The following is a 27070-nucleotide window of genomic DNA, read 5'->3' as shown; positions in this document are numbered from 1 at the left end:
ACCCAGAAGGGTGCGCACTGCAGCGGTCTGGAAGCCTCAGGTGGGCGCCGGGTTGCGTTCCCCGCTCCTGTCCGGGCTCGGACACGTGCCTCCTCTGTCGCCCTCCCAGGCGTCTGAGCGGGAGGACCCCGGCGGGTCTCCGCAAGTTCGGGGTCCTCGTGAGCCCTGGTCCCCGCGAGTCCGGGTTCCCGCGAGTCCGGGTCCTCGCGAGTCCCGGGTCCGAGCGATCTGGGGGCGGCGGCCGGCTGCTCCAGCGGCTCCCGGGGCACACGGGCCGGACGGGCACGGAGAGCAGGAGACGGGGGCCTTTCTTCGGGAAGATGAGGAAGCCCGACGGGAAGATCGTGCTTTTGGGGGACATGAACGTGGGCAAGACGTCGCTGCTACAGAGGTACATGGAGCGGCGCTTCCCGGACACGGTCAGCACGGTGGGCGGTGCTTTCTACCTGAAGCAGTGGCGCTCCTACAACATCTCCATCTGGGACACGGCAGGTGAGGGTCGCCGGCACCCCCCCCCCCCCCGGGGCCACTGTCTCGGGGCTCTGCGGAAGAGGTGTTTCCGGTAGGAGAGAAGCATCCCCCAGGACCGGGGTCTCCTAGGGCAGGAGTCCCCAGGGCAGGGTTCCGGTGCAGAGTCCCGCCTTGGCACGACATGTGACCCCATCTCGGGGGGTCAGACCCCTAGTCACAGTGCGAGGCCGCGCTTGGCCCCTCTCTGTCCCTACTTGTTCTGTTTTGCTGGCGGGGAAACTGCTCAGCCACTGGGTAGGTCTTAGGGACAATATAGGTGACTTAAAAGCACCCCGGGCTTCGAAGAGAGAAGCCCCTGTTGTCTCCTGAACCTATGGTGGCGTCTGGCTCCTGAGCCCCAGGGTCCTGTGCTAAGTCTGCTAGTGGTAACAATGGTAACCAGGTTCTCATGAACGTGATCTCATGTGATATCCATAACAACTTTGAGGGCTGAGCAAAGCTGGTAAATTACCCCTTCTTTATAAAAGAGGAAGTTGAGCCACCGAGCATTCCCTGCAGGGTTTGGGGAGGGGGAGAGCAGGAAGCAGGCAGAGCTCAGGTCTCTCCTGGGAGTCCCGAGCTCATCTGCATTTCTCACCACGGGAATCATCTGCTTGATATCAGTGCTTGGGATGAGCTGGTATCTGCCATGGGGGGGGGGGGGTTTGAGGTAGTTTTCTGTAGAAGCATTTGTAAGAGAAGTAATGAGTTATTTTTTAGTGCATGTAGCGTTTGTGATTTTTCCAAAGGAGGGATGGGGGTCTTGATTTAGGCTTTCAGTTTGGTAGCCCTGCAAAAGTTCACTGGCAATTATAGTTATTGCTATAGTGGCTATGGTATATATAATATATTGCTATAATAGCCATTACGATAGAATTTATCTCCTTCTCCATGAAAAGGAATCAAATGCTTGAAGTAGGTAAAGGAACTGTAAATAGGATGGCAAATTTTCAGGGAGCGCACCTTCTAGAAGCCTGAAACTTGGAGGTCTGACTTTTTTTTAGGCCAGCACTTGAAGAAGTGATCAGTATACCCACAGCTCCTGTCTAGAAAACTTAACTTACTAGCTTGGGCGCACCGTTCTGCTAAGTGAACAAACTTAGAACTAGTTCTGTGTTTAAAATGGAATTCATGAAGTCAACCCATGTACATCTACCCTTCTCCCTCCATCCTGTGTTTTCTCTTTGAAATTTTTTTAATGTTTATTTTTGAGAGAGAGAGCGAGAGAGCGAGAGAGGGCGAGCATGCGGAAGGGAGGAGCAGAGAGAGAGGGAGACACAGAATCCGAGGCAAGCTCTCCGAGCTGTCAGCACAGAGCCCGACGCAGGGCTCGAACCCATGAACCGCGAGACCGTGACCTGAGCAGAAGTCGGAGGCTCAAATGACTGAGCCACCAGGCGCCCCTTCATCTGCAGTTGTTTCTTGTGTATTCTGGCGGTTAATGTCTGACTAATCGATTTGCAACTGTGCCATGGGAACAGTCTCCCAGGTACGAATGTCCCGGTCCCTGCTCTTCTCCAGCTCCAGGCTGCAGGGAGGCTCCGAGGTCGTTTACCCAGGCTGACTTTCTAGCACTAAGCGCTGGTAGGGACAAAACACAAACTCTGGAAGTCAGATCAGATGAAAGTGACTTGTCTGTCTGGTGTGCCGCTGGCCCCTCAGATCCTTCAGCTGACTGGTCGTCGTTGGTGTACAAGAGGATAGCGTGGGACTGGTGTTGCGGTTCCACACCGAGAAGCCCTGTAGCGACTGCTGTCAGAGGCTGACCTTAACCGTGTGGCGTGGGGTCTCTGGGACGGGAGCTGACCTTTGGTGTCGAGCAGGCGTTCCCGGCGTCAAGGGTGTATGAAGTAGCAAAGTGATTTTGACTGGCCACTTTCTTCAGCGACCAGGACGTGATGCAGCCGGAATCTTGAACGCCGGGGGATTTTGTAAGACAGCAGATGTCATGTCCCAGACGTGCTGTCGGGCTCCCGGGGGCGGCGACTCATTTCCTGGCTGCCGCTTTCTTGTTCCTGGAACTCAGCGTGAGCCGGGTCAGCCTCCCGGGGCAGTGGGGGTGGCCGGGCCGCGTGTCCACATTGCTGCCCTGTGTCCACAGGCGTAGGGTGACCGAGGCTGGCGTTCAGCAGTGACATGGGCCATCTCTGTGCCTGGCACCCCAGCCACTGTGGGGTTTTGGGCAACTTGGAAGGAGATGCCCACATGGGTAGAGTCCAGGTACCTTTCCTTTATCTTTGTTGAATCCTGAAGGGGAGGCTACTTTCTTCCTCCTCTTGCCTTGTTCTTGAACTTTCCATTCCACAGACGTCGTTTGTTAAAGTTGTTCACTTTCCTTTTTGTAACCAAGGCAGAGGATAAGGACCCACTGGAGGCTGGCTGAAGGGTGCCCTTGGTCACAGGAGGCGGGCCGGGTGGAAGTGTGGGGTGTGTGGGGTATCAGGACACCCGAGGGTAAGGCTGAGAGTTGCCCGCAGAGAATCTCACTCTCGTTCTTTCCGACAGCGAAGCACCTGGCGGCTTGCAGCTGGAGAGGGGAGGGGAGATGCGCGAGGCCGGTGAATGGGTCATCTTACTCAGTGACACAAGAGGCCTTCGGAGAGGGAAAGATCACTTCCAGGTTAGGGACGGGGCAGTGGAGACCGGCCGGAGCTGAGAAGGGTCCAGACTTTGGTCCGGTCCAGGCGCCCTGCATGCATCTCCTTGGCCCTTCCTCACTCCGACGCTTGCCTAGTCCGGCAGACAGAGGTGAGGCTTTCACTGCGAAGGTTAGGTGAGTCCTGGGAGCAGAGGACGGTTGCCCGGAGACGAGAGGGGCCCCCGCAGAACCTGCCACCACTCTCCTCTCCGTCATTTCCTCATCAGTCTCCTGCCCCGTCTGAGCAGTCTGAAAAGACATCGCCCATCATTCAGCAAATGTAAACCTGGCCCCTGCTACAGGCCTGGGGCTGCTGCTTCCACGGGCCTTCAACCCCAGAGGAGGAGGTGGGGCACAAGGAAATGAGTGGCATCATTTCACATCTGGTTATTGTCTTGAAGAAAACACAAGATGGGGAAGCGACCGGTGCGCCCCAAATAAACTGCACCCGCAGGGCCCGGGAAGGCTAGACGCCCCCTCATTTATTCCTCCCTCAAGGCTGTAGTCCCTGGAGGGGGGCCATGCGGCTCACTTTTGCACCCCCACCCTCTGTCCTGGGAAGACAGAGCACCAAGTCCCCTTTCCTCCTCCTCTGGGGAGCAGCTCCCATTTCCATCTGAGCTCCCACTGCTCACACGCTTACCGTCCACGTTTCCTCCTGCCGGCTCGCGTGGCCTCCACAGATGACACGGGTGTTCTCTACCCTCCCTGCCTCTCCGAGGCCTCCCAGGGGGACTGGCAGTAGCCGTGTCCCTGCGGGTCTGTGCCAGGCGATGCGGGCTCTGCCGTCTTGACTTCTTCCAGCCTCTGCCGCTACTCGGATCCGGAGCCCCACCAGCTTTGTCACAGCAGCCGCTTTGTCATGGCACCGAGTCTGCTCTAGGATTTTACTGCTGCTCTGACAATTGCCACCCACTTAGTGGCTTAGAGTACGCAGCTCAGAAGTCCTACCTGGGTCTCACCGGGCTGGAACCCAGCTGTCTGCAATCCGCGCTCCTCTCGGGAGGCCTTGGGGGAAGGTCTGTCCCCTCGCCCTTTTCCAGCTCCTGGAGCCTGCCCCCTCCCCCCCAAATTCCTCATCTTCCACTCCCAAGGCCAGTGGTGTGTGTCATCCTCGCTGGGACCCTGACTGTCGTGCCCCCTCCCACATTTAAAGGACCCCTGTGATTTACCCTGGGTTCATCCAGCCAATCTCTCAGCTGGTTAGCAACCTTGAGCCCCCCCCCCCCCCCCCCCGGCCATGTAACTGAACATAGTCACAGGCCCCAGGGGCTAGGACTTCTTTGCCGGGGAGGGAGGCTGTCACCCTCTGCCGGCCGCAGCCCCTGACCACACGTGTGATTTGGTGGCTCTCCTCTCTCTCCACCTCTTTTTCCTCATCTATAAATGGGGACAGTTGTAGCACCCGCCTAATGTGTTGTTAGGAATCAATAGGTTAATATTGGCAAAGTGCTTGAACGGCATCTGGAATGAGGAAGCACAGTGTTCATGTTTAATGAGTAAACAGCCATCCAGTGCTGCGCGCTTCTGGCCACGATTACCACCGGCAAGCATGTCACCGAGGGACAAGAGCGGCTTGAGTGGGCCCCCAGTAAATAATTCTGCACTAAATGGAGAGCTCAGAGAGACGGGGATTCCGAGCAGTTGGTGTTATGACGATAGCTTCATACTGTATAGTGTGACTGCTTTGTTCTTTTTTTCTCTGGGTTTCCTTGGCTAATTGGGATCTTTTGTGGTTCCTGATAAATTTGAGTGTTTTTCCTACTTCTATAAAAAAATGTCATTGGAATCTTGACAGCGATAGCATTGAATCCAAAGGTGACTTTCGGTAATAGTGACATTTTAACAATATTAATTCTTCCAGCCCATGAACACAGAGTGCCTTTCCATTTATTTGTGTCTCCTTCAATTTCTTTCATCAATGTCTTGTAGTTTTCATCCCAGAGATCTTTCATGGCATTAAATTTATTCCTAAGGATTTTATTGTTTTTTTTTTTAAGTCTTTTTTTTTTTTTTTTTTTTTTTAAGGGGCACTTGGGTGGCTCAGTCAGTTCAGTGTCCAACTCTTGGTTTTGGCTCAGGTCGTGATCTCATGGTTCATGAGTTCAAGCCCCGAGTCAGGCTCTGTGCTGACAGTGATAGCTCACCCTCTATCTCTCTGCCCCTCCCCTACTCTCTCTCCCTCTATCTCTCTCAAAGTAGATAAACATAAAGAGAATAAAGTCTTTTTTCTTTAAGTTTTTATGCATTTTGAGAGAGAGAGATTGAGAGTGAGTGCATGTGCAAGTGGGAGAGGGACAGAGAGACGAAGAGAGAGAATCTCAAGCAGGCTCTGTGCTGTCTACACAGCCCAAACCCTGGGATCACGACCTAAGCCGAAATTAGGAGTCAGATGCTTAACTGACTGAGCCACTGGCTGCCCCTATTTTATTGTTTTTGATGCTATTGTAAGTGGGATCCGTTTATTTCTTTTTCAGAAATTGGTCTATGGAAATGCTACTGATTTTTGTATGTTAATTTTGTGTATTGTATTCATTGACTGGATCTCACAGTTTTTCTGGTTGAGTCTTTAGGATTTTCTCTTTATAAAATTAAGTCACATGCAAACCGAGGCAATTTTACTTCTTTCTTCACCGTTCTGATACTTCCTATTTCTTTTTCTTGCCTGATTGCACTGGCTGGCACTTCCTGAACTGTGGTGAATAGGAGGGGTGAGAGTAGACAGCCTTGTCTTGTTCCTGATCTTAGAAAATAAGCTTTCAACCTGTCAGCGCAGAGCGTGATGTTAGCTGTGGGCTTGTTGTGGATGGCCTCTGGCATGTTGCGATGTGTTCTTTCTGTACCTAATTTTGTTAATGATTTTTATCATGAATGAATGTTGAGTTTTGTCGAGTGCCTTTGCTATGTCTACCGAGATGATCATCTGATTCTTCTCTTTCATTTTATTAACGGGACATGTCCCATTGATTGGACCACCCTTGCATCCCAGGGTGGCAGTTGGTTTTAAGATCATTCCCTCGAGGGGCGCCTGGGTGGCTCAGTTGGCTAAGGGTCTGACTTTGGCTCAGGTCATGATCTCACGGTTTGTGAGTTTGAGCCCTGTATTGGGCTCTTGGCTGTCAGTGCAGAGCCTGGAGTCTGCTTTGGATTCTGTCTCCCTCTCTCTCTCTCTCTCTGCCCCTCCCCAGCTAGTGCTTTCTCTTTGTCTCAAAAATAAATAAAAACATTAAAAAAAAAAAAAAGAACTTTCTCTCGAATAGCTTCAGTGCAGCCCAGGAGAAGATGCTGCTGTCCTGGGTTATGAAGTCATGGTGCCTGTGACGTTAGCTCAGAGGTCCTGGCCACCTGTGCAGAGCCCAGGGCCTCGGCCTGGTCTGAAGGATGGGGTGGCACACAGTGAGGATGCCAGGTGAGTGCGCCCTCCTTGAGGACCGTGAGCCCCCGTCATTTTCCTTCCACTCTGGGTAGAAGCCACGGCCCCCTACCCCCACATTTAGGCAGCTGCTCCTACATCCGGGGAACTGTGGCAGGGATGCTTGTCCCAAGTGAGGTGGGTTCAGGTTGGAAAAGATGGCGGTGCCATGGATGAGCCCGAGAGTGGTCTCTGGGACAGGGACCGCACCGTTGCTCATCCTTGATACCTTGGACTGGCCTGTGAGGGCCATGTGGTTTGGACAGCCTCAAGGGATCGGTGCAGAGCAGGTGCACAGCCTGTGCAGAATGTGGAACCCACGGTGGAGGACTCAGATCTCAGCTGAATCTCTTACCGTATTCCCGCCTGCTGAGTGGTTTTGGTGGTCCTGATACCCTCTGCCCAACAATTGGTATTTGTGTGCCGGGACAGCATCTGGGGAGCTACATCCACTTCCTGTGGATGAGCAGACCGACCAGGCCCTCCCTGGTCATCATGAATAAAGTTTTATTGGCACACAACATGCTCTCACACTGTCCCGGTAGAGCCCCGTTGTTGCAATAGACACCATATGGCACCGAGAGATGAAAGTGCTTACCCCTCCTGCCCCCTCCTGCAGAAACTAGGCTGACCCCCGGTTTTGGTCACCTTGAGCGCAGACCGCTTCTCTAAAAGTCTTTTCTCTGGTTGCACAGACTCCCCACAGAGTCGCGCATTCCGCGGTGATTGAGGGAACCCTGATCAGTTCCACTCAAGCCGCGGCCGTGCTTCCCTGTGGGTCCTCTCAGGGCTAGATGGGGATGCGGGTGGGGTCGGAGGTCAGCTCCACCCGGGCCCTGACAAAAAATAGCTCTTGGAAAAATAATCTTAGTTTACATTTGAGATCCGCAAGTCACACCTGCAAAACCTGTGTTGTGGGGGAGCCCGTATCTTTGGAGGTGGATCCGCGTCTATACCGCTACCGTGCACTTTGAGTGGGCGCCCTCCGCGTGCACGGCCTCTTGCGCAGAATGCCTGTGTTTTCTCGATCAGAAACAGTGGCCTGAATATGAATGTGGGTACTAAGACAGGTGGAAGGGAGCCGACCCCGGGTTCAGCAGGGCAGACAAAGCGCCATTGTGCTGAGCGACTTCAGAGCACAAAGCGAGCCTGTGAGCAGTGTGCGCGCTGGGAGTCAGCCCAGAGTCCGCCTGGAGGGGGCGCCGAGGACTCTGGGGGCGGGAGAGGTATTTTCGGCTGGTTAGTGTGGTGTCCATTCAGGAGAATTTAACTAATTCAGGTCAACCATGCTCGTTAACTAAGCCTGATCGCATCTAGCGTCTCTGGAAGAAAATTCCAGGCTTTATCATTTCAACTCGGACTTGCCTGCCCGCTTGCTTTGTCGAGACTTCACATAACTTCCCTTTCTGTGAAGAAGAAATCTTAACCACAGTTGCCCACATGTGTACAGACACACAAGTTTAAAGGGCCGTTCATTCTTAGAGGAATGGCTTCGTCACCTGCTGACAGATTTTCCCGGTCCTGCTGTCCTGTGCCCGCTGGCCGAGGAAGATCCCAGCATTCATTTCTTAATTTTTTTTAATGTTTATTTATTTTTGAGTGAGAAACAGACAGAATGCAAGGGGGGCAGGGCAGAGAGAGACACACACAGACACACAGAATCTGAAGCAGGCTCCAGGCTCTGAGCTGTCAGCACAGAGCCCAACGTGGGGCTTGAACCCACGAACTGTGAGATCATGAGCTGAGCGGAAGTCAGATGCTTAACTAACTGAGCTACCCAGGCACCCCAACCAGCATTCATTTCAAAGGTGGAGAGAAGGCAGGCCAGCTCGGGATTTCTGGGTCCACAGAGTAACACAGTGGTAGGCTCCCTGGGTTCTCTTTTTGCCTCATTTATCCCAAACTTGGAGCTGAAGAAGCCAGCAACCCAGAAATGCCAAAGGGCACAGACAAAACAAAACAAAATTAAAAGCCTGTTCTTCCACCAAAGGATCAGGAAAGGGGTAGCCTGGTGAGGCAGACCTTTTCAACAATAACTGTTGTACTCCAAACACTCAGAAAAAACCGGGGCACCCCCGTCCCCATCATCAAGGTGGGAGCCGGGCTCACGTCCCCACCAGCTGCTGAGGAGCCCTCCCCGCCGTGTGCTGGTGGAGGCTGCATGGGGAGTCTGGACTTCTGCCTCCGCCGGCCCCAGTCCCGGCCCCCCCCGCCCCCCGGTCCCCCACTGCTGGGGTGAAGGATCCAGCTCAAACGGGAGATTTAAGTGAGACCCAGTATCTCGTAGCACAAGATGGAAATGTCCAGATTTCAACACAAGAGCCGCTCTTCGTACAAGCACCGGGAAGATCTGTAGCAGAGTCGAAAGCGACAATCGCTGGATGCCAGTCCAGAGCTCACATAGATGGTGCAGTGACCGACAAGGACTTTAAGGCGGCCGTCCTAAGCATGCTTTGGGGAACAATCCGGAGCCCTTAAACCCAAGAAACAAAAACAGAGAGCCTCAGCAGAAACAGATTTAAAGGAGACCCAAATGGCAATTTCTGAACTGAAAAAAAATGCGATCACCCAGATAAGAAGCTTAGTGGATGGACTCAGCAGCCCAGCGGAGGGGAGAGAGGAAGGAGCCACGAGCTAGAAGACAGGGCAGTACACAGCACCCAAGCTGTACTACAGACAGCAGCTGGGGGAGGTGAGCAGAGCATCAGGGACCCGAAGGCCTGGAGAGCCAACACTGTGCCGTCAGAGTTCTGGAAGGAGAGGAGGGGAGTGGGGCTGACAAGGGGCCACCAAGGGAAGAAATCTTGGAAGCAGCCGGAGGGGAAAACAAATCAGAGTGACAGCCGGTGTCACATCAGACACCATGGTGTCAGAAAGAGGTGGTTTCTGTTTTCAGGTGCTGAAAGTGAAGATGCAGAATATTGACACATAATTCTCGTCCGTCGTCAGTCCCAAACAGTGACTCTGGGAAGACGTGGTTCTTTAAAAAAAAAAAAAAAATTTATGTTTATTTATTATTTTTTTTTTTGAGAGAGAGAGTGTGAGCAGGAGAAGGGTGGGGAGAGAGGGAGACAGAATCCAAAGCAGGCTCCAGGCTCCCAGCTGTCAGCACAGAGCCTGACGCAGGGCTCGAACTCACGAACCTTGAGATCGTGATCTGAGCCGAGTTGGATGCTTAACCGACTGAGCCACCCTGGGAAGATTTAACTTCTGTTGCGTTTGCACCAACATTGACTTGGGACTTTTAACTTGTCCTGTTCTTTAAGTTATACCTATAAATGCTCTTTCATACTTAATATGCTATTTAGGCAAACCTGGGATGTTCCCGCCCCCCCCCCCCCCCCATGAATTTTAAAAACTTCTGGCTTTGTAGTTTAAACATTGGCAACAAATTTTGTATAGATAATAGCTTTGGTTTTTTTGGCAAAATTGTCCTGGTTTTGTTTTATTTTTTAGTAAGGCTTATTTTTTTTTTAAGTTTATTTACTTATTTTGAGAGAGATCAAGAGTGAGCAGGGGAGGGGCAGAGAGGGAGGGAGAGAGAGAATCCCAAGCAGGCTCTGCGTTGTCAGTGCAGAGCCCGATGTGGGGCTCGAACCTCCGAGCTGTGAGATTACGGCCTGAGCCCAGATCAAGAGTCGGACGCTTAAATGACTGAGCCACCCAGGCGCCCCTTTCCTATATATTCTTCGGAAGTTCTTAATTTCATTAATTAACGGCCTTTACAGGCGTCAAGAATCCATCCTGGGGTAGAGTAACAGTTACACCTCCTACAGGAAGCCTTTTTGTTCAGGTTATACCAGAAACGCATGCCTGTATTTGAAAGTAAACATTCGGGAATAAAGAACAGATCGAATGGCATGATTTTGACACTGTGTTGGCCCATGAGCTACCATGCAGTCCTTCAGGGAGGCACCATCACAGATTGTGGCCAAATAATAGCTGCTGCTTATGTAGTGCTTACTGTATACGCCAGGGCCATTCCCAGCTCTGCATGTGTAGTGCTTGCTGTATATGCCAGGGCCATTCCCAGCTGTGTGTGTAGCACTTGCTGTATACACCAGGGCCGTTCCCCGCTCTGTGTGTGTAGCGCTTACTGTATACGCCAGGGCCGTTCCCAGCTGTGTGTGTAACGCTTGCTGTATACGCCAGGGCCGTTCCCAGCTGTGTGTGTAACACTTACTGTATACGCCAGGGCCGTTCCCAGCTCTGTGTGTGTAGTGCTTACTGTATACGCCAGGGCTGTTCCCAGCTCTGCGTGTGTAACACTTGCTGTATATGCCAGGGCCATTCCCAGTTCTGTGTGTGTAGCGCTTACTGTATACGCCAGGGCCATTCCCAGCTCTGCATGTGTAGTGCTTGCTGTATATGCCAGGGCCATTCCCAGCTGTGTGTGTAGCACTTGCTGTATACACCAGGGCCGTTCCCAGCTCTGTGTGTGTAGCGCTTACTGTATACGCCAGGGCCGTTCCCAGCTCTGTGTGTAACGCTTGCTGTATACGCCAGGGCTGTTCCCAGCTCTGTGTGTAACGCTTACTGTATACGCCAGGGCTGTTCCCAGCTCTGTGTGTAGCGCTTACTGTATACACCAGGGCCGTTCCCAGCTCTGTGTGTGTAGTGCTTACTGTATATGCCAGGGCTGTTCCCAGCTCTGCGTGTGTAACACTTGCTGTATACGCCAGGGCCATTCCCAGTTCTGTGTGTGTAGCGCTTACTGTATACGCCAGGGCCGTTCCCAGCTGTGTGTGTAACGCTTGCTGTATACGCCAGGGCCGTTCCCAGCTCTGTGTGTAACGCTTACTGTATACGCCAGGGCCGTTCCCAGCTCTGTGTGTAGCACTTACTGTATACACCAGGGCCGTTCCCAGCTCTGTGTGTGTAGCGCTTACTGTATACGCCAGGGCCATTCCCAGCTGTGTGTGTAATGCTTGCTGTATACGCCAGGGCCATTCCCAGCTCTGTGTGTGTGTTAACCACAGGGTCACAACCTGGGTCAGTCTACACAAAGCCCGGAAGTGGCTGGGCTGGGCAAACTGCCCAGGGTTTCTGCAGTTGGTCACCCAGCCTTGTGTGTCCTTCACTGAAACGACATCTACTCTAAAGGGACAGTGACCTTGTGAAGTGCTCTGTGCGAGGCGCAGTCTGTGCCTACACACGACGTGACGATGTGCCAGCATGCCTGTGAATGTGGACGCGGTGTTGCACCCAGCAGTGGTAGGATAAACATATCTCCGGGGCCGCCGGGTAGGGGGGCGCTCAGTCGGTTAAGTGCCTGACTTCAGCTCAGGTCATGATCTCACAGTTCGTGGGTTCAGGCCCCATGGCGGGCTCTGTGCTGACAGCTCAGAGCCTGGTCTGCTTCTGATTCTGTCTCCCTCTTTCTCTGCCCCTCCCCCCACTCGTGCTGTGTCTCTCAACAATAAATAAACGTTAAAAAAAAAATTTCCAGCCTTTGGGCCACGGGTCTCAGGACGGGATTCGTGCGTCAGCAGGCCTGTCATCCACTCTTTCCCACGGGGAATCCCCTGAACCTCATACACCTGTCTTCATGTCTGAGATGGCACTCTCATTTGTACTGAGCCAGTAGGGCAGTATAGCGTTCGACCTGTCCTTGAGACAGAGGTCCCGAATCTGTCACTCCCCTGACTCAGCGGTGCTGTTTCTGGGCAATCTTGTTCGAGAAGGGCCGGTGGGACGCCTGCTGGGCACCGTGGGCCCGTCAGCCTCTCTTGGTGACCGTCCAGGTCTCCGTGTCTGGGTCCCAGAGCAGGACAAGCACGCCCTGTGGTTTGTGGCACTGAAGGTCATCCCGTCCTGTTGGCAAACTCCCTGGGTCCAGAAGAGACTGTGTGCCGGGAAGCCACCCAGGGCCGTGCCCCTGCACAGTGCCTTGCTGTGCCCTCGCTGGAGGCGGAGTTTTTGCTCAGAAACAGAAGGCCGATGTGTGACCGCGCATCTTGTGGAAAGCCGTCGTCTTGTGGCGTTTCTTGGAGTGACGCGTCCCACCTGAACAGACTTAGCCGTGCCCACCTTTCCACGCACAGCTGCGCTGGCGGGCTCAGCAGATTTTTATTTATTTTTTAGCTGAATCAGTTGGGATGCTTTTTAATGAGGATTTGTCCTTTCCGTCCCTGAGTTTCAGTGACCTTGTCCTAAAATTGTGGTAGAGAACCTGGTTTACAGGGTTATTCTGAAGCTTAATGAGGATCGTGGATGGGAGGAGGGCACACGGTGGCTCCTTCCTTTCCCTGGTGCAGAGTAAGAATGCTCAGCCTGTGTAAAGGGGGCGGGGGGCAGGTGGCCAGATCTTTTCCTGCACCTTTCTAGTGGCTTTTCTCCGACAGGCTAAGGAATGACTTTTGGGATTACTGATGGGTGTGGTTTGAGTTGGACATTTAATTTTCATGTATTTTGCCATATGCTGACTTCCAGCTTCAGCTGAAGACCAGACTATCACTGTTTCCACGGAGTCAGATTATCCGATAGGAATAAAGAATTAAAAAAATGGTAACAATTTTGGCCAAAGTCCAGGTATGGTAATCATTAATTGCTTAAACATGAAGAATGGTGGATGTAAAGAGGCCCTTTTCTTAACATTAAAGGGCTTATTTTATAGTCTCTTACTGGGCCCTTTTCACATATTGCTTTGTGTTCTTGGTGGGGGGGGTGGTGGTGGTGAGGGTTTTGTTATTTCCCCGACTTTGCGCTGACTCTCAGTTCTGTGCTCGTCCGAGCTCGAGGAGTCCGGTGTGGCCACCGCCAAGCTCCCTCTCATTCTGTGTCTCAGGGTGAACAGTCGGTTGGTGTGAACTGTCCATTCACACACCCAGTCAACACTGCGCTCCTGCTCGGGGGCTAGCAGTGACCGTGGTGGTCTTTCCTCCTGGGAGCTGAGTCGTGGAGAGGGATGGTGGCTGACAACTTTGTGCTTGAAGGAAAGGGTGGGCTGGTGGAATGGCACTGATCGGCCCCGGTTTGGACTTGAGGGTGTGGTGGCTTGTTGTCCCCCGTGGAAAAGAGAGTTCTGCCTCCTTTGCACATTAACTGCCTCATCCCCTGTGTCTTTTTGTAACGTGCATCCTGTGTTATGCAGTGTTCCCATTGTGTGTCCTTACACGGCTGTCTTCTTGACGTCTTCAAGACCTCTGTCTGTCTCCCTCATTAAATGAACTAAATAACTAAGTAAAGAAATAAAGATCCTGAATGTATATTTACTAAATTCAACGAACTAAATAAAGATCCCAAACGTATATTGACTTTTTCTTTTTAAAAGTAAGTTCTAACGCCCAACGTGGGCCTGAACTCATGACCCCGAGGTCAAGAGTCGCATGCTCCACCAACTGAGCCAGCCAGGCCCCCCTATATTTACTTGTCCCCTCAAATTTTTATTTAAATCCAAGTTAGTTAACATACCATGTAGTATTGGCTTCCGGAGGAGAACCCAGTGATCGTGTCTTACATATGACACCCAGTGCGCATGCCAGCAGGTGCCCTCCTCAGTGCCCATCACCCTTCTAGCCCATCCCCCACCCGGCTCCCTCCAGCAACCCTCAGTCTGTTCTCTGTGTTTAAGAGTCTCTTATGGTTCACCTCCCTTGCTCCCTGCTCCCCGCATATGTTCATCTGTTTTGTTTCTGTATTTACTTTTTTTTTGTTATCTGTTTGGGAGTCATGATTTTGCCCTTCCCTGAAAATTGCCTTTTAACATGTTTCAGAGTAGAAATTGCTTAAAAAAGTGCTTGACCAAATATCCTAGTGCTTTTCCTAACAGAATTTAGAGGCCTGCCCTTGCCGCTCAAACACTTACTGCCTGGCATTTTCGTACACAGACCATTCATTCTGCTGCTAGTGTTAGGAGCGGCTGACTTCTTGGGGGCCCTTGAGCAGCTGTGTGAGTGCTCTGGGCCTCTGCTTCCAGATCTGTGAAATGGGCACCCAGATAGTGAGGAGAACAAAGTGCCCGTGTGTGCATGTGTGGGTACATGTGTGTGAGTGCATGTAAGTGTACGTGTATGTGTGCATGCACGCGTGTATGCACGCATGTGTGTGCACGTGTGTACGCGCACATGCTTGTGCGTGTGTGCATGTAGGTGTACGTGTCTATGTGCATGCATGCGTGCATGTGTGTGTGCATGCACACGCATGAGTGTGTGCGCGTGCACATGTGCATGTATGTGCATGTGCGTGTGTGCAGGTAGGTGTACATGTGCACAGGGCGTATAAACATGCATGTGCGTGTGTGCATGTAGGTGTACGTGTCTATGTGCATGCATGTGTGCATGTGTGTGTGTGCACACGCGTAAGTGTGTGCACGTGCATATGTGCATGTATGTGCATGTGCATGTGTGCATGTAGGTGTACATGTGCACACGTGTGTATATACATGCATGTGCATGCGTGCACGTGTGGGTGCATGTGCGTGCATGCATGTAGGTGTATGTGTGCATGTGTGTGTGTGTGCTCATATGCGTGTGTGCATATGTGCATGCCTGCGCGTGCACAAGATGTTCTGCCTGCACTTGGAGCGAATCTCAATCGAAGTTTGAACTGCTCTCACAGCAGTTCTCAGAGGGAGTGAGACTTGGTTAGCAGAATCAAGGACACTGGTGAGGATACTGAGGCCCCTGTGTCAATAATGGAGCACAGAGGAAGCAGTTCTCCTAAACCACGAGAAGCCAGACTGAGTGGAGGATGTTTTAAATGCTTCCTGAGTTTATATCATAACTAGAACTTATCTTTTTTTTTTTTTTTTTTTAATTTTTTTTTTCAACGTTTATTTATTTTTGGGACAGAGAGAGACAGAACATGAACGGGGGAGGGGCAGAGAGAGAGGGAGACACAGAATCGGAAACAGGCTCCAGGCTCTGAGCCATCAGCCCAGAGCCTGACGCGGGGCTCGAACTCACGGACCGCGAGATCGTGACCTGGCTGAAGTCGGACGCTTAACCGACTGCGCCACCCAGGCGCCCCTAGAACTTATCTTTTTAAGTTTATTTATTTATTTTGAGACAGTGCATGTGCACACGAGCAGGGGGAGGGGCAGAGAGAGGAAAATCCCAAGCAGGCTCCTCACTGTCAATGCAGAGCCTGATGCAGGGCTCAAACCCACAACCGCGAGATCACGACTTGAGCCAAAATCAAGAGTCGGACTCTCAGCCAACTGGGCCTCCCCAGCACCCTCTATCCTAACTGGAACTCTTCTGCTGTGAGGATCTTGCGTTATGAGTAGCTGGAAACAGCGTGTGATTCACCTATCACAGGGCCTTATGAAGTAGCAGTGTGGTCCCCTGCAATTGTAGAGCGTCTGAGGACACTTTGTTCCCACTTTTCAAAGCGTGTTGACCTACTTGCTTAGCTCTGCACCTTTTCCACAGCAGCTGCGGAAGCACATTCCAAACTGAATTTTTTCTAATCTGATAAACTCAGGTTGGTTACCGCTTAGCCCAGGTCCCTGCTGCTCAAGAGTGAAGCTCTTGGTGAGTGGTGCCTTTCAGCTTTCCTGGGTTGAACCCCCTGCAGCCCTCTCCCCCCTCCCCCTGGGGAACTAGGACCGGGTGCAGAGTCTCAGGAGAAGGCACTGGAGGGGTGGAGTGTAGAAATGGCAAATGCAGGTTTGAGTTGCATCGTTGGGTTAAAACTGTATCTGGTCCTGGGTTGATGAGAGCTGCCCTGGATCCTTCAAGGCTTTACAGTCTTGCTTCCCAGAGGGAGGTCTGTGGGCTGGAAGAATCCAGCAGAATCCAGGCCCCACCGAACCTCTTGAATCAGAATCTGCATGTAAACCACATCACCAGGTGATTCTTGTTCCAGGTGGACAAGAATTACTCTGTGTTTGCTGCAGCTGCTGCAGAAATGAGCTGTGAAGGTACAGACAGGCAGGGATTTGGCCATTTGGGTTTTCTGGTGTTCTTAGTAGGTGCTTTGTTTTATGTACCTATGTCTTTGTCCATCTCTGTCATCTACCTATGCTCTTTCTACCTATCTTCTCTCTTTCTCTAAGTATAGACAATTTTTCTTAAAACCTTTTTTTTTTTTTAATGTTTAGTTATTTTTGAAAGAGAAAGAGACAGAGCATGAGCAGGGGAGGGGCAGAGAGAGAGGGAGGCACAGAATCCAAAGCAGGCTCCAGGCTCTGAGATGTTAGCACAGAGCCTGACGCAGGGCTCGAACTCAACAAACCTTGAGATCATGACCTGAGCCAAAGTCGGACGCTTAACTGACTGAGCCACCCAGGTGCCCCAGACAATTTTTCTATTGTGGTAAAATACACAGAACAGAATTTATCACTTTAATCAAGTATATAGCTTGGTGGCACTGAGTACATTCCCATTGTTGTGCAGCCACCATCATCTCCAGAACGTTCTCCTCTTCCCGGCTGAAGCTCAGTACCCATTAAACACCAGCCCCAGGCCCCCTCCCTCTGGCCCTGGTGGCCCCCCTTCTGTGTTCTGTCTCTATGAATTTGACTGTTCTAAGTAATTATTTAGAAGTTTTACGTTTATGTACACTATAATATTCTATTTAAATATTAAATGAGCTCCAACAACATATTTCAATGTGATTGATTTCAAAGGGCTTTTGCACCATTCTATGGGTGAAATAATTTCCAGGAACTCCCAGGTTGACCCGCCATCCGCAGAAGGCATTTCTGGTTTACGGTATCTGTCAATGAATAATGTACTTTTCAGGGACTGCTGTGAGAACATACCCAATCTGTTGAGCAAGAGATAGCTAGACGTTGTAAACATCTAGCTGTAAACATCTATCTGGATTCCTTAGAATTGCTCAGAAAAGGTTTAATGTGCTTCCCTCGGGATGGAATTAACAGAAAAGCAATTGTTCTCTTCTGTGTATTTCTCAGAGGACTTTATATTATGGAGAAGAATAAAACGTTGTTCTGGATCGCAGAGCTGTTAGACATAACTGGGGTATTTACTGAATGGGCTACACTAGATAAGAGGCTATTCTAGATAACTTGATATTTTGAGAAAGCTCTCTATAAAGTTAAAGAGTTTTCTTCATACGCTGTTTGCAGTTGAGTCTCGACTTTGAAACAAGTTAAAACTTGCTTTAAAAAATCTGAAATGGGGGCGCCTGGGTGGCTCAGTCGGTTGAGCGTCCGACTTCAGCACAGGTCATGATCTCGCGGTCCGTGAGTTCGAGCCCCGCGTCGGGCTCTGTGCTGACAGCTCGAAGCCTGGAGCCTGTTTCAGATTCTGTGTCTCCCTCTCTCTCTGACCCTCCCCCATTCATGCTCTGTCTCTCTCTGTCTCAAAAATAAAATGTTAAAAAAAATTTTTAAAAATCTGAAATGATTTAGTCCCGTGCTTTAATAAGTAGAGAATTTAGCAAATAATTGAATTTTTCTTTCTTTTTTTTTTTTTAATTTTTTTTTTTTTAACGTTTACTTATTTTTGAGACAGGGAGAGACAGAGCATGAACAGGGGAGGGTCAGAGAGAGGGAGACACAGAATATGAAGCAGGCTCCAGGCCCTGAGCTGTCAGCACAGAGCCCGACGCGGGGCTCGAACTCACGGACCGCGAGATCATGACCTGAGCCGAAGTCGGCCGCCTAACCGACTGAGCCACCCAGGCGCCCCAATAATTGAATTTTTCTTTGTTAATCTCACTCTAAGAGTTAATTATCACAGGACAACAGAATATCTGTTGGAGGTAAAAGAGATTGGATTAAATATGTTGGTATGTGAGAGGTTTTTATTCAAAGCTAAATCTGTTACGTAAGTGTATTTTCTTTGGAATTGCCTCTTTTTCGTAATATTAGATTGCTAAAGATCATATCTTTATTTGAATTACTGGGTTTTATTGCTGAATTATTTTTAGTACACTCCTGTTGGAGGAGAGTGAGGTAATTTGAGAATTAAGCTCTAGTTATTATTATATAACCTTAGTAGTTATTTCAGAAAGCCCAGTTGGTGAGTCACAGACAGAGGATTAATTTAGGTGCAATTAATTATTTGGTTCACTTGGGCATATGACACGTTCGCTGTTTTTGGTTGAGTCTTCAGATTATCAAACAGAAACAACAGAAATGACACGCGTGCGGGTTTGGGTAAAAGCACAACGTGTGTAAGCAAATCCATTTTTCTGAAACACCCTTCCTGTGCCCCGTATGTTGTTATCCTATTAGTTGGAAATCATCGTGGGTTTGGGCAAGAGGAAAAGGCCTCCTGTAACAGGCTCGGGTCTTTGTCTTTAAAATGTTATTTAATCCCCTCTTTTGTTGGTGTAATTTATTACTTGGTGTTGGGCTTTTAATTCTTCCTTCTGGCAGAAAAAAAAACCCATTAATATGGAGTGGGGTTTTTTCCCTTTTAAATTCCTACTCTTTGATGTCCAGCTGATGGCTATTGGCTCGGGTCTTTCCCTGCAGTTTCTGGGAGGTTCTGTGAGCAGACGTGTGAGCGAGACCGGACTTCACCCTGCCCGTGGAAGGGCCTGGACGCACAGTGCGCCGTGGTCCCGTCTGTCTGAGAACGGCAGACGGTTCATTCCCACCCGTCCACACTGCCGCCTGGCTGGGAGGGAGCGTCTGTCCCCCGGGGAAGCCAGTTCTTCAGATGCCGGTGTTTCACTTTTTGTGCTTACCGGGCCTCTTTGGGGCTGCTCGCTTTCTGATAAGAGGATGACAGAAACCATCCCGTTGTTGTTTCTTCTAGATTTTGAAACACTGGCATTCTTTTCTCGAACCCTGAGCCTCCCCCTGAGCCATGCTCGTGTAGGATTTGGAGCTGGCTCCTGGGAGCGGGCCTCTGGACCCTGATAGCCGTGGCCCCTGCCCGTGTGCGGTGCCCGCAAGGTGACCGAGCGTGTGCGGGCCGTGTGCAGTGCCCACAGAGGTAGGTGCCGTGACAGTGTTGCTGCTGGGGGTTAATACCCCGTGTTGTCGCATAAGGGCCCGAAGAACACGCGGCCAAAGCAGCCCCCCACTCAAGGGGTCTCCGTCCCCTGACCTGACCCTCTTCGGATGGGTCACGTGTGCTTCCGACGACAGGTGTCGGGACCGCTTCCCTCGTGGTGCCTCCGGGTGGATAAGCATTAGTGTCTCGGCGGTTACCCCCTCTTCTTTCTCGAGTTTCTCAAGCAAGACAGGCAGCCGGACCTGGGTGCGCGCTCCTTCTCCGGTCGATCAGATCAGAGGCCCGAGGTCCTTCCCAGAGCAGCGTCCGGTCGGGCTCAGCTGCGGGACGTGTTTTCAGGAAGCCGGCGGATTTGCTGACCTTGCTGGGGACACTGCGTGTGCATGGGCTGGGGCACGTGCGGTCACTGCCGTCGGAGCCCTCCCGTCCGCTTCTCTGCCGTGGGCCACTGCAGGGCACAGATGCCCAGTTTTTCTCCTGCGCATGGAGGGGGCGGGAGAGGCCCCCGCACGTGGGTGTGCTTTGGTTCCGTCTGTGACTCCTGGCCTCTGTGAGAGGCGAGGCCTCGGCCCGTGGCCCCGTGGCCTCCGTGGACCGAGTCCTGTGGCTGCCACACGCCGGGCGGCTTGCAATTCCCGGTTGCATCCCTGTCCCGGATGAAGGTGTTCTGGATCCCGACTTTGGAAACCCTGTCTTTCCCGTGTTTACTGTTCGGGTGTTGAAACCCAGGCAGGGAGGCTGGTGTGTTTGTGGGTGTGCGCTCTGTCTCACAGGCAGCACAGGGGCTCCCCTCCTGGGTCTACGTGTAGCGAGGGAGGCGGTGGGGCCCGGGAGCGGGGCGGACCGTCCTCAGCGAAGAGGTGAGCCGTTTGGGTCACGGCGACCCTCGCCACTGCTGGAAACCCCTTTCAGGACACTTCCCCTTTTCCTGTGAACAAGCGGCCAGTGAGCCGAGAGAATTCCTTTTTACTTTTTTAAGTTTATTTATTTATTTATTTTGAGAGACAGAGCGAGTGAGGGAGGGGCAGAGAGAGGGAGAGAGAGAATCCTAAAGAGGCTCCATGCTGTCCACGCAGAGCCTGTCGCGGGGACCGATCCCACGAACCGTGAGATCATGGCCTTAGCCGAAATCCGGAGTCAGATGCTTCACCGACTGAGCCACCCGGGAGCCCCCAAATTCCTTTTTCTCCAGGAACTCTCGGTCTTTGCTCTTAGGCCTTCAACTGATTGGGTAAGGCCCACCCAAGTCACGGAAGGCGATCTACTTAAAGTCAGTTGATTGCAGATCTCAAAAAATACCTTCATGGCAACATGTACACTGACATTGGACCATGTAACTGGACAGCACGGCCTGTGGCCAAGGTAACCACACACAGGTATTGTGGGGGTGGCAGACTGGAGCCTCTGTGTGGACAGTGGGTCCCTGGATGAAGTGTCCTTGGGTCTTTGGTGCGCATATATTGTAGAGGCAGCTGCGCCCGGTGCTGGCCCCAGACGGCCAGGCCCTCTTCTCAGCCCGGGAGGACACGTGCTTCCTTTTTCTCATTGCACCAGAAGAGCTTTAAACGTCTGTGCTTTTGTGAACATTCCTGGGGGTAGTAGCTGTTTCCACGGGCCATTCTCCAACCACGCTCACAATCCGTTCAGAACAAATAAATAAACTAAAAAAAGAAAAAGAAAAAGAAAAAAGAAACAGCTTTCTGATTCGCACATGTTAGTGACTGGCTTTTACTTGACTGTCACCTCTGGCTGCATGTCACATGCGCCAGGGAGCTTCTGACAGGATATTGGTACCGACCCCCCTGTCACATCCTGTTTTATGGGCTCTGGGGTGAGGGGCCCGAGCATCACTATCATTTTGGAATTAATGAAGCAGTACATGCACATGTTTCAAACGTGCAGCCCGCGTCGCAGCGTGATTTCTGACGGCCACACCATGCGTTCAGTTGCTTCTGACCGCGGAAGCAAGAACGAGACCGTGTTCAGGGTAAAGGGGGCGAGCGGTCACCTGGCCCGAGGATGGCTGCAAATAAAAGTGAAAGCAATGGAGCAGTTTGTGTCCTGTGGTCCAGAGGCTGCCTGGGACCCCTGCGGGCCGCTCGCCGACTTGTGTCCCCGGGGCTGCTGCTGGGCGGAAAAGCTCCACTGATCCTGCGCGGCAGCTATGGGACGAGGTGCCCCAGAACGGGAGAAGGCCACTCTGAAAGTAAGGCTGGTCAGTAAGACAGGGTAGGGGACTGGTCGGCCGCCAGAGTGGCCAACAGGCCCCGGAGACAGTCTATAGACGTGCTGATGAAGAGACCGGGATGCGGGGGCCTGGGAAGGTGTTTATCCTTGGGTGGGCAGGGCTCTGACCCTCCGTCTATTTAAGCAGCACCGACGCGGGGCTTGGCGGGAGCAGGTGCACGTCTAGATGGTTCCTGTCCCGGTTATGTCCTCTTGCACGGCCGCCCGCTGGCGGGACTGTCCGCGTTCCAGCAATCGGAACGGAGGCCCAGCTACTTGCCCAGGGTCACACTGTGGGGTTGTGAGTGCGGATAGTCTGTGCTTGGAGCCAGGCTCTCCCACGGCTGGTTAGACCACAGACTGCCCGGTACCTGGGCTCCCGGCTCCTGCGTGCGTGGGCCCCTTGCTGTGCTCTCTGGTCTCAGTTTCTCCCTCTGTAAAATGGGGGGAGGGGGAGGCCCCCTTTGTGCGGTTGCTGGGAGGACCTCGTGGCTGTGTCCACCGTCCCCATGCCGACCCCGCTTTCTCCCGGTCACTGCCCCTCCCCCTCTCCCCTGCCCCCAGGTCCTGGCTGCCACCGACCCCTACTTGGAGTCCACCAACCGGTATTTGTCCCGTGACTGGCTTGTGGCCCTTCTGTGTTCCCTGCAGCATTATTCGCAGTCCCTAAGGAATGGAAACACCCCAAATGTCCTTTGACAGATGAATGCATAAAGAACACGTGTCTGTGCGTACAATGAAAGATTATTCAGCCTTAAAAAAGAAAGGGTCTGCATTATGTGAGTACGTGGGCGAACGGGAGTGATTTGCTTCACGGACAAGCCAGGATTCCTGGACAATCACACGCGCTCCTGGCCCCCAGGCACTGCGGACCCCCACGGCAGGGGCCGCCCTGGCCGCTTCCTGGAGGCGTAGGAGGCTGGGCCCCTCCCCGGACTCCTGCCTCCAGCTCCCTGGCAGGCGGTCTGGTGGGGCCACTCCAAGCCTGGCAGCCTGGCTTCCCACCTGGCCTGCAGTTTGGCCCTCGCTGACCCGCACCCCCCTTGGCTGGCACAGGTCAGCCGCTTCCCAGGCGTCCCCAGAATCGGGCCACAGGGCTGTTAGTTCCTCAGTGTGAGCCAAATAGAGGAAACTCCCGGACTTCCCAGAGCCTCGGCTGTGGAGCTGGTGTAGGGACGCAGGCTGGGGCAAGTGGGTGAGAGAGAGAGAGAGGGAGGGAGAGAGAGAGAGAGAGAGAGAGAGACACCCTCCTGGTGGCCACGGGAGGGGAGCTTGTGTGCTGCTGGGTCCCGCCGCCCACGTAGGCCTGGAGCAGGTGTTTCCCATGTGTTAACGGGAGCCTGACCTCACAGCCCAGCTGCGTTCACAGACCTGCAGAAAACTTTCGAGGTCTGGAGTTCAAACACCGTGCGAGGCTCACAGAGCCAGTTCTCAAAGGCCGAGTCTTAGGGAGCCACCCCTTTATCGTTGCTGTGTCTGGATGCCGGAAATGCCGGGGCTCCCGCTGGCCCTGGGCCAGGGCTAAATTCAGAACCTCTGTTCCCGGTGCGACTACCCCGTGCCCGTGTGGGCACCGCACTCTTGTGACCGCCTACCCGCCGCGGATTGTGTCTAAGCCAGAATGTAAGGATTTCGGGTGCAGAAACCGCTCACTCGAAAATTCTTTGGTTGCCAGGCCGCCACACTCTGTCTGCGTTGGCTCCTGGGCGAGCGGTTGGGTGATCGGAACAGCAGCTCTGGTCTCCTCTCCTTTCAGGCTAGCGTTTGGGATTCTTCCATTCTTACTTCCTTCGTTGCTCTGAGTTTTTTCTTGGTGTGTCCGTATTATTTACTTTTTTAGTATTTTAAAGGCAAATCAGACATTTTTGTCTGGAAAGGAAAAGTATTTTCGGCATGGGCTCAAACACAGTTGCCCTTTTGTCCCCAGTGAAGTGCGTAACAGACGGATAGACGGTCCCCTCGGGATAACTGGAATGTCCCTTCACTCTCCCCTCGTCGGCCTTGTGGGCTCTGGCATGTGGGGCTGGTCACCTCTTCTGTTGGAAGATCTCACGATGCCTGGATCGTTCTAGATGATAAGTGTCTGAAAGGAGAGTCCTAGTCAGTGGTGGTGGTGGGGAAGCGTTTCTTTCTTTTCTTCTTTGTTTATACATTTTTGAAAATGTTTGTTGATTTTTGAGAGAGAGAGACAGCGTGCGAGCAGGGGAGGGGCAGAGAGACAGGGAGACACAGAATCCGAAGCAGGCTCCAGGCTCTGAGCTGTCAGCACAGGGCTTGAACTGTCGGGGCTTGAACTCACGAACCATGAGATCATGAACTGAAGTCAGACGCTTAGCCGACTGAGCCAGCCAGGTGCCCCTCTCTCTCTCTCTCTCTCTCTTTTTTTTTCTTTAATTTTTCTTAGTGTTTATTTATTTTTGAGAGACAGAGAGAGACAGCATGAGCGGGAGAGGGCAGAGAGAGAGAGAGGGAGACCCAGAATATGAAGCAGGCTCCAGGCTCCGAGCTGTCAGCCCAGAGCCTGACTCGGGGCTTGAACTCACAGACTGCGAGATCATGACCTGAGCTGAAGTTGGACGCTCAACCGACAGCCACCCAGGCGCCCCTCTCTTTTCTTTTTAACTAATGCCTGCTGTTGCCAGTTTTAAAGTTGGTTTTTAAAGACTTCTTGACCATCGTCTCCCAGGGTGGGTCCAGAAAGCGACGGGAGAGCACAGCTGAGTTTCTGCCTGTTGGCACGGGGCGTCGTTTCACGGGAACTTGTGATGAGACGACCTGTGTCAGGGCTACGTCGTGCTGATGCTCACGGGCAGGAAGGCTGTTCTGTGGGTGCTGGATTCCAGAGCACACGCCGCTGGTCAGCAGGCGGCCCTGGGAAACTTGCTTTCTGGCACATCACTTTGACCTTCAGCATCTCTGCAGGGCAGGACACGTCCCTCCAGCCCCTGCCCGACCGGGCCTGGGCGGCACCTTCTCCGCCCCTCCCCCTCCGGATCATTTTGGGCGGACATGTGGGGCCTTGCTGGACAAGAGGGGAGCCCTGGCTTTGGGTCTGGCTCTGTGCGAGGGGCAGTCAGCTGTCAGGTGTAGGTTCACGCCGTCTTTCTCAGCAGGCTGCTCTCCACCCGGAACTTAAAGTGAGGCAGTCAAGGCCATTTCAGAATAACTGGGGATTGGGGTGGCAATTGGTTGTGTTCCTTTGGTCATTTAGCTGAATGAAAACAGTGGTTTATTGGCAGAGGACATGTGCTTTATGTGAATATACGTGTGTAGGTAACAACCTGCCTTCAGCCCATGCTCCTGAGACCCCCTGGGCCAAAAGTTCTTCCTTTCTTTTTTGTCAGGGATCCCTTCCTACCAGGTAGTGTGAGCCCATGACCCTTTCTCTGAATACTGGATTTAAATGCATGCAGGGGCGCCTGGGGGGCTCGCTTTCGATCTAACTCAGGTCCCGATCTCACAGCTCGCGGGATTGAGCCCCGCCTCGGGCTCTGCACTGACAGTGTGGAGCCTGCTTGGGATTCTCAATCTCTCTCCCTCTCTCTCTGCCCCTCCCCTGCTCGTGCTGTGTCTGTCTCAAAATAAACAAACTTAAAAAAAAAAATGCATGCAGTAAAATTCAAAGCTTCCCTTGGAGACCAGGCTTCCTGTAACAGCAGGTCCAACAGCTGTCGTTCCAGAGCAGGGGGTGGTGCCCCCGGGTCCCTGAGGGCCTGGACACTCACTTCTTTTTATTTTATTTTTTAGTGTTTATTTATTTATTTATTTATTTATTTATTTATTTTTTCAACGTTCATTTATTTTTGGGACAGAGAGAGACAGAGCATGAACGGGGGAGGGGCAGAGAGAGAGGGAGACACAGAATTGGAAACAGGCTCCAGGCTCCGAGCCATCAGCCCAGAGCCCGACGCGGGGCTCAAACTCCCAGACCGCGAGATCGTGACCTGGCTGAAGTCGGACGCTTAACCTACTGCGCCACCCAGGCGCCCCGATGTTTATTTATTTTTGACAGAGAGAGAGAGAGAGAGAGAGAGAGACAGAGCATGAGCAGGGGAGGGGCAGAGAGAGAGGGAGACACAGAATCCGACGCAGGCTCCAGGCTCTGCGCCATCAGCACAGAGCCCGAGGCGGGGCTCGAACTCACGAATCGCGAGATCCTGACCTGAGCCGAGGTCGGATGCTCAACCGACTGAGCCACCCGGGCGCCCCTAGGGATGCTCACTTCTTTGTGCATGCCAGTGTCTCGATCAGGCCCAGCTCCAGCCGCACCTGCATCCAGGGTACGGCTCCATCGTCCCTCTGGGGTTGCCGACCTCGGACGAGAGATAACCTGCATGTCTCTTTTCCTCTTACGGCCAGGGCGGGAGCAGTTCCACGGCCTGGGTTCCATGTACTGTCGGGGAGCGACCGCGGTCATCCTCATCTACGACGTCAACCACCCGCAGAGTCTGCTGGAGCTGGAGGACAGGTTCCTGGGCCTGACGGACACAGCCAGCACTGACTGCCTCTTTGCCATCGTGGGGAACAAGGTGGACCTCGTCGAGGAGCCGGCTGCAGAGGACCAGCAGAAGGACGGGCGGGGCCCTGGGGTGGCTGGGCGTGGCGGCGGAGCGCCCAAAGTGCCCAAGCAGGTGCAGCCAGAGGACGCGGCGGCGTTGTATAGAAAGATCCTGAAGTACAAGATGCTGGACGAGAAGGATGTGCCGGCCGCTGAGCAGATGTGCTTTGAGACCAGTGCGAAAACCGGGCACAACGTGGACCTGCTGTTTGAAACCTTGTTTGACCTGGTGGTGCCTGTGATCTCGAGGCAGAGAGCCCAGGGGCCGCCGCAGACCGTGGACATCACCAGTTATAAGACGCCCGGACAGACCCCATCTGGGTGCTGTGCCTGATGCATGGGGGCGCCGAGCCCCGGGGTACACGATCGGCCAGGGGATGACCAGTGCGGTCGGAGGGCGGGTGGAGAGCCCAGCGTGTTCCTTAGTGGGGCCGCACACCAGGAGGAGGTCCCGGGGCCAACGCCAGCTGGTGGTTTTGCGGCCGCTGGGAACGGTCCCTCGGTCTGTGTCACTGTGCCGGGAGGTGGGGGGACAGGCGAATCCCCTGCAGAAACCACCCTTCTGAGCCGAGACGCCCAGAGACCGCTGTCCCCTGCTGCCTCTTCCCTAACAACCCGGCCTTGCCGGAGGCCGTGGCCGGGCTTTGGAGGGCACCCGGCGTGGCCCCCGCACCACTCTTATGTTGTTCTCAGACATCGGTGCCTCCTGGGTCCTACCATTTGGTACTTGTGTCCTGAGGTAGCACGATGATTGTGGACATGTTAGCTTCTACGCAACCAGGAATCCCTGCTTCGACGTGGGTGCCGCCGTATGAGTGCGCGTATTATTAAAAAGGATTATAGGAAGA

General features: G+C 52.9%; 1 protein-coding gene across 1 annotated transcript; it reads left to right on the top strand.

Moving 5' to 3' along the window:
• RAB20 (RAB20, member RAS oncogene family) lies at positions 1-27070 on the top strand. Its single transcript, XM_030314088.1, has 2 exons — positions 1-492; positions 26024-27070. The coding sequence occupies exons 1-2, from the start codon at positions 321-323 to the stop codon at positions 26554-26556; spliced, it is 705 nt and encodes a 234-aa protein (XP_030169948.1). The 5' UTR covers positions 1-320; the 3' UTR covers positions 26557-27070.

Source organism: Lynx canadensis, chromosome A1 (genome assembly GCF_007474595.2).
Source record: "Lynx canadensis isolate LIC74 chromosome A1, mLynCan4.pri.v2, whole genome shotgun sequence".
NCBI lineage: Eukaryota > Metazoa > Chordata > Mammalia > Carnivora > Felidae > Lynx > Lynx canadensis.
Note: the sequence above shows the minus strand (reverse complement) of the source record. Positions and strands in the feature narration are given on the sequence as shown.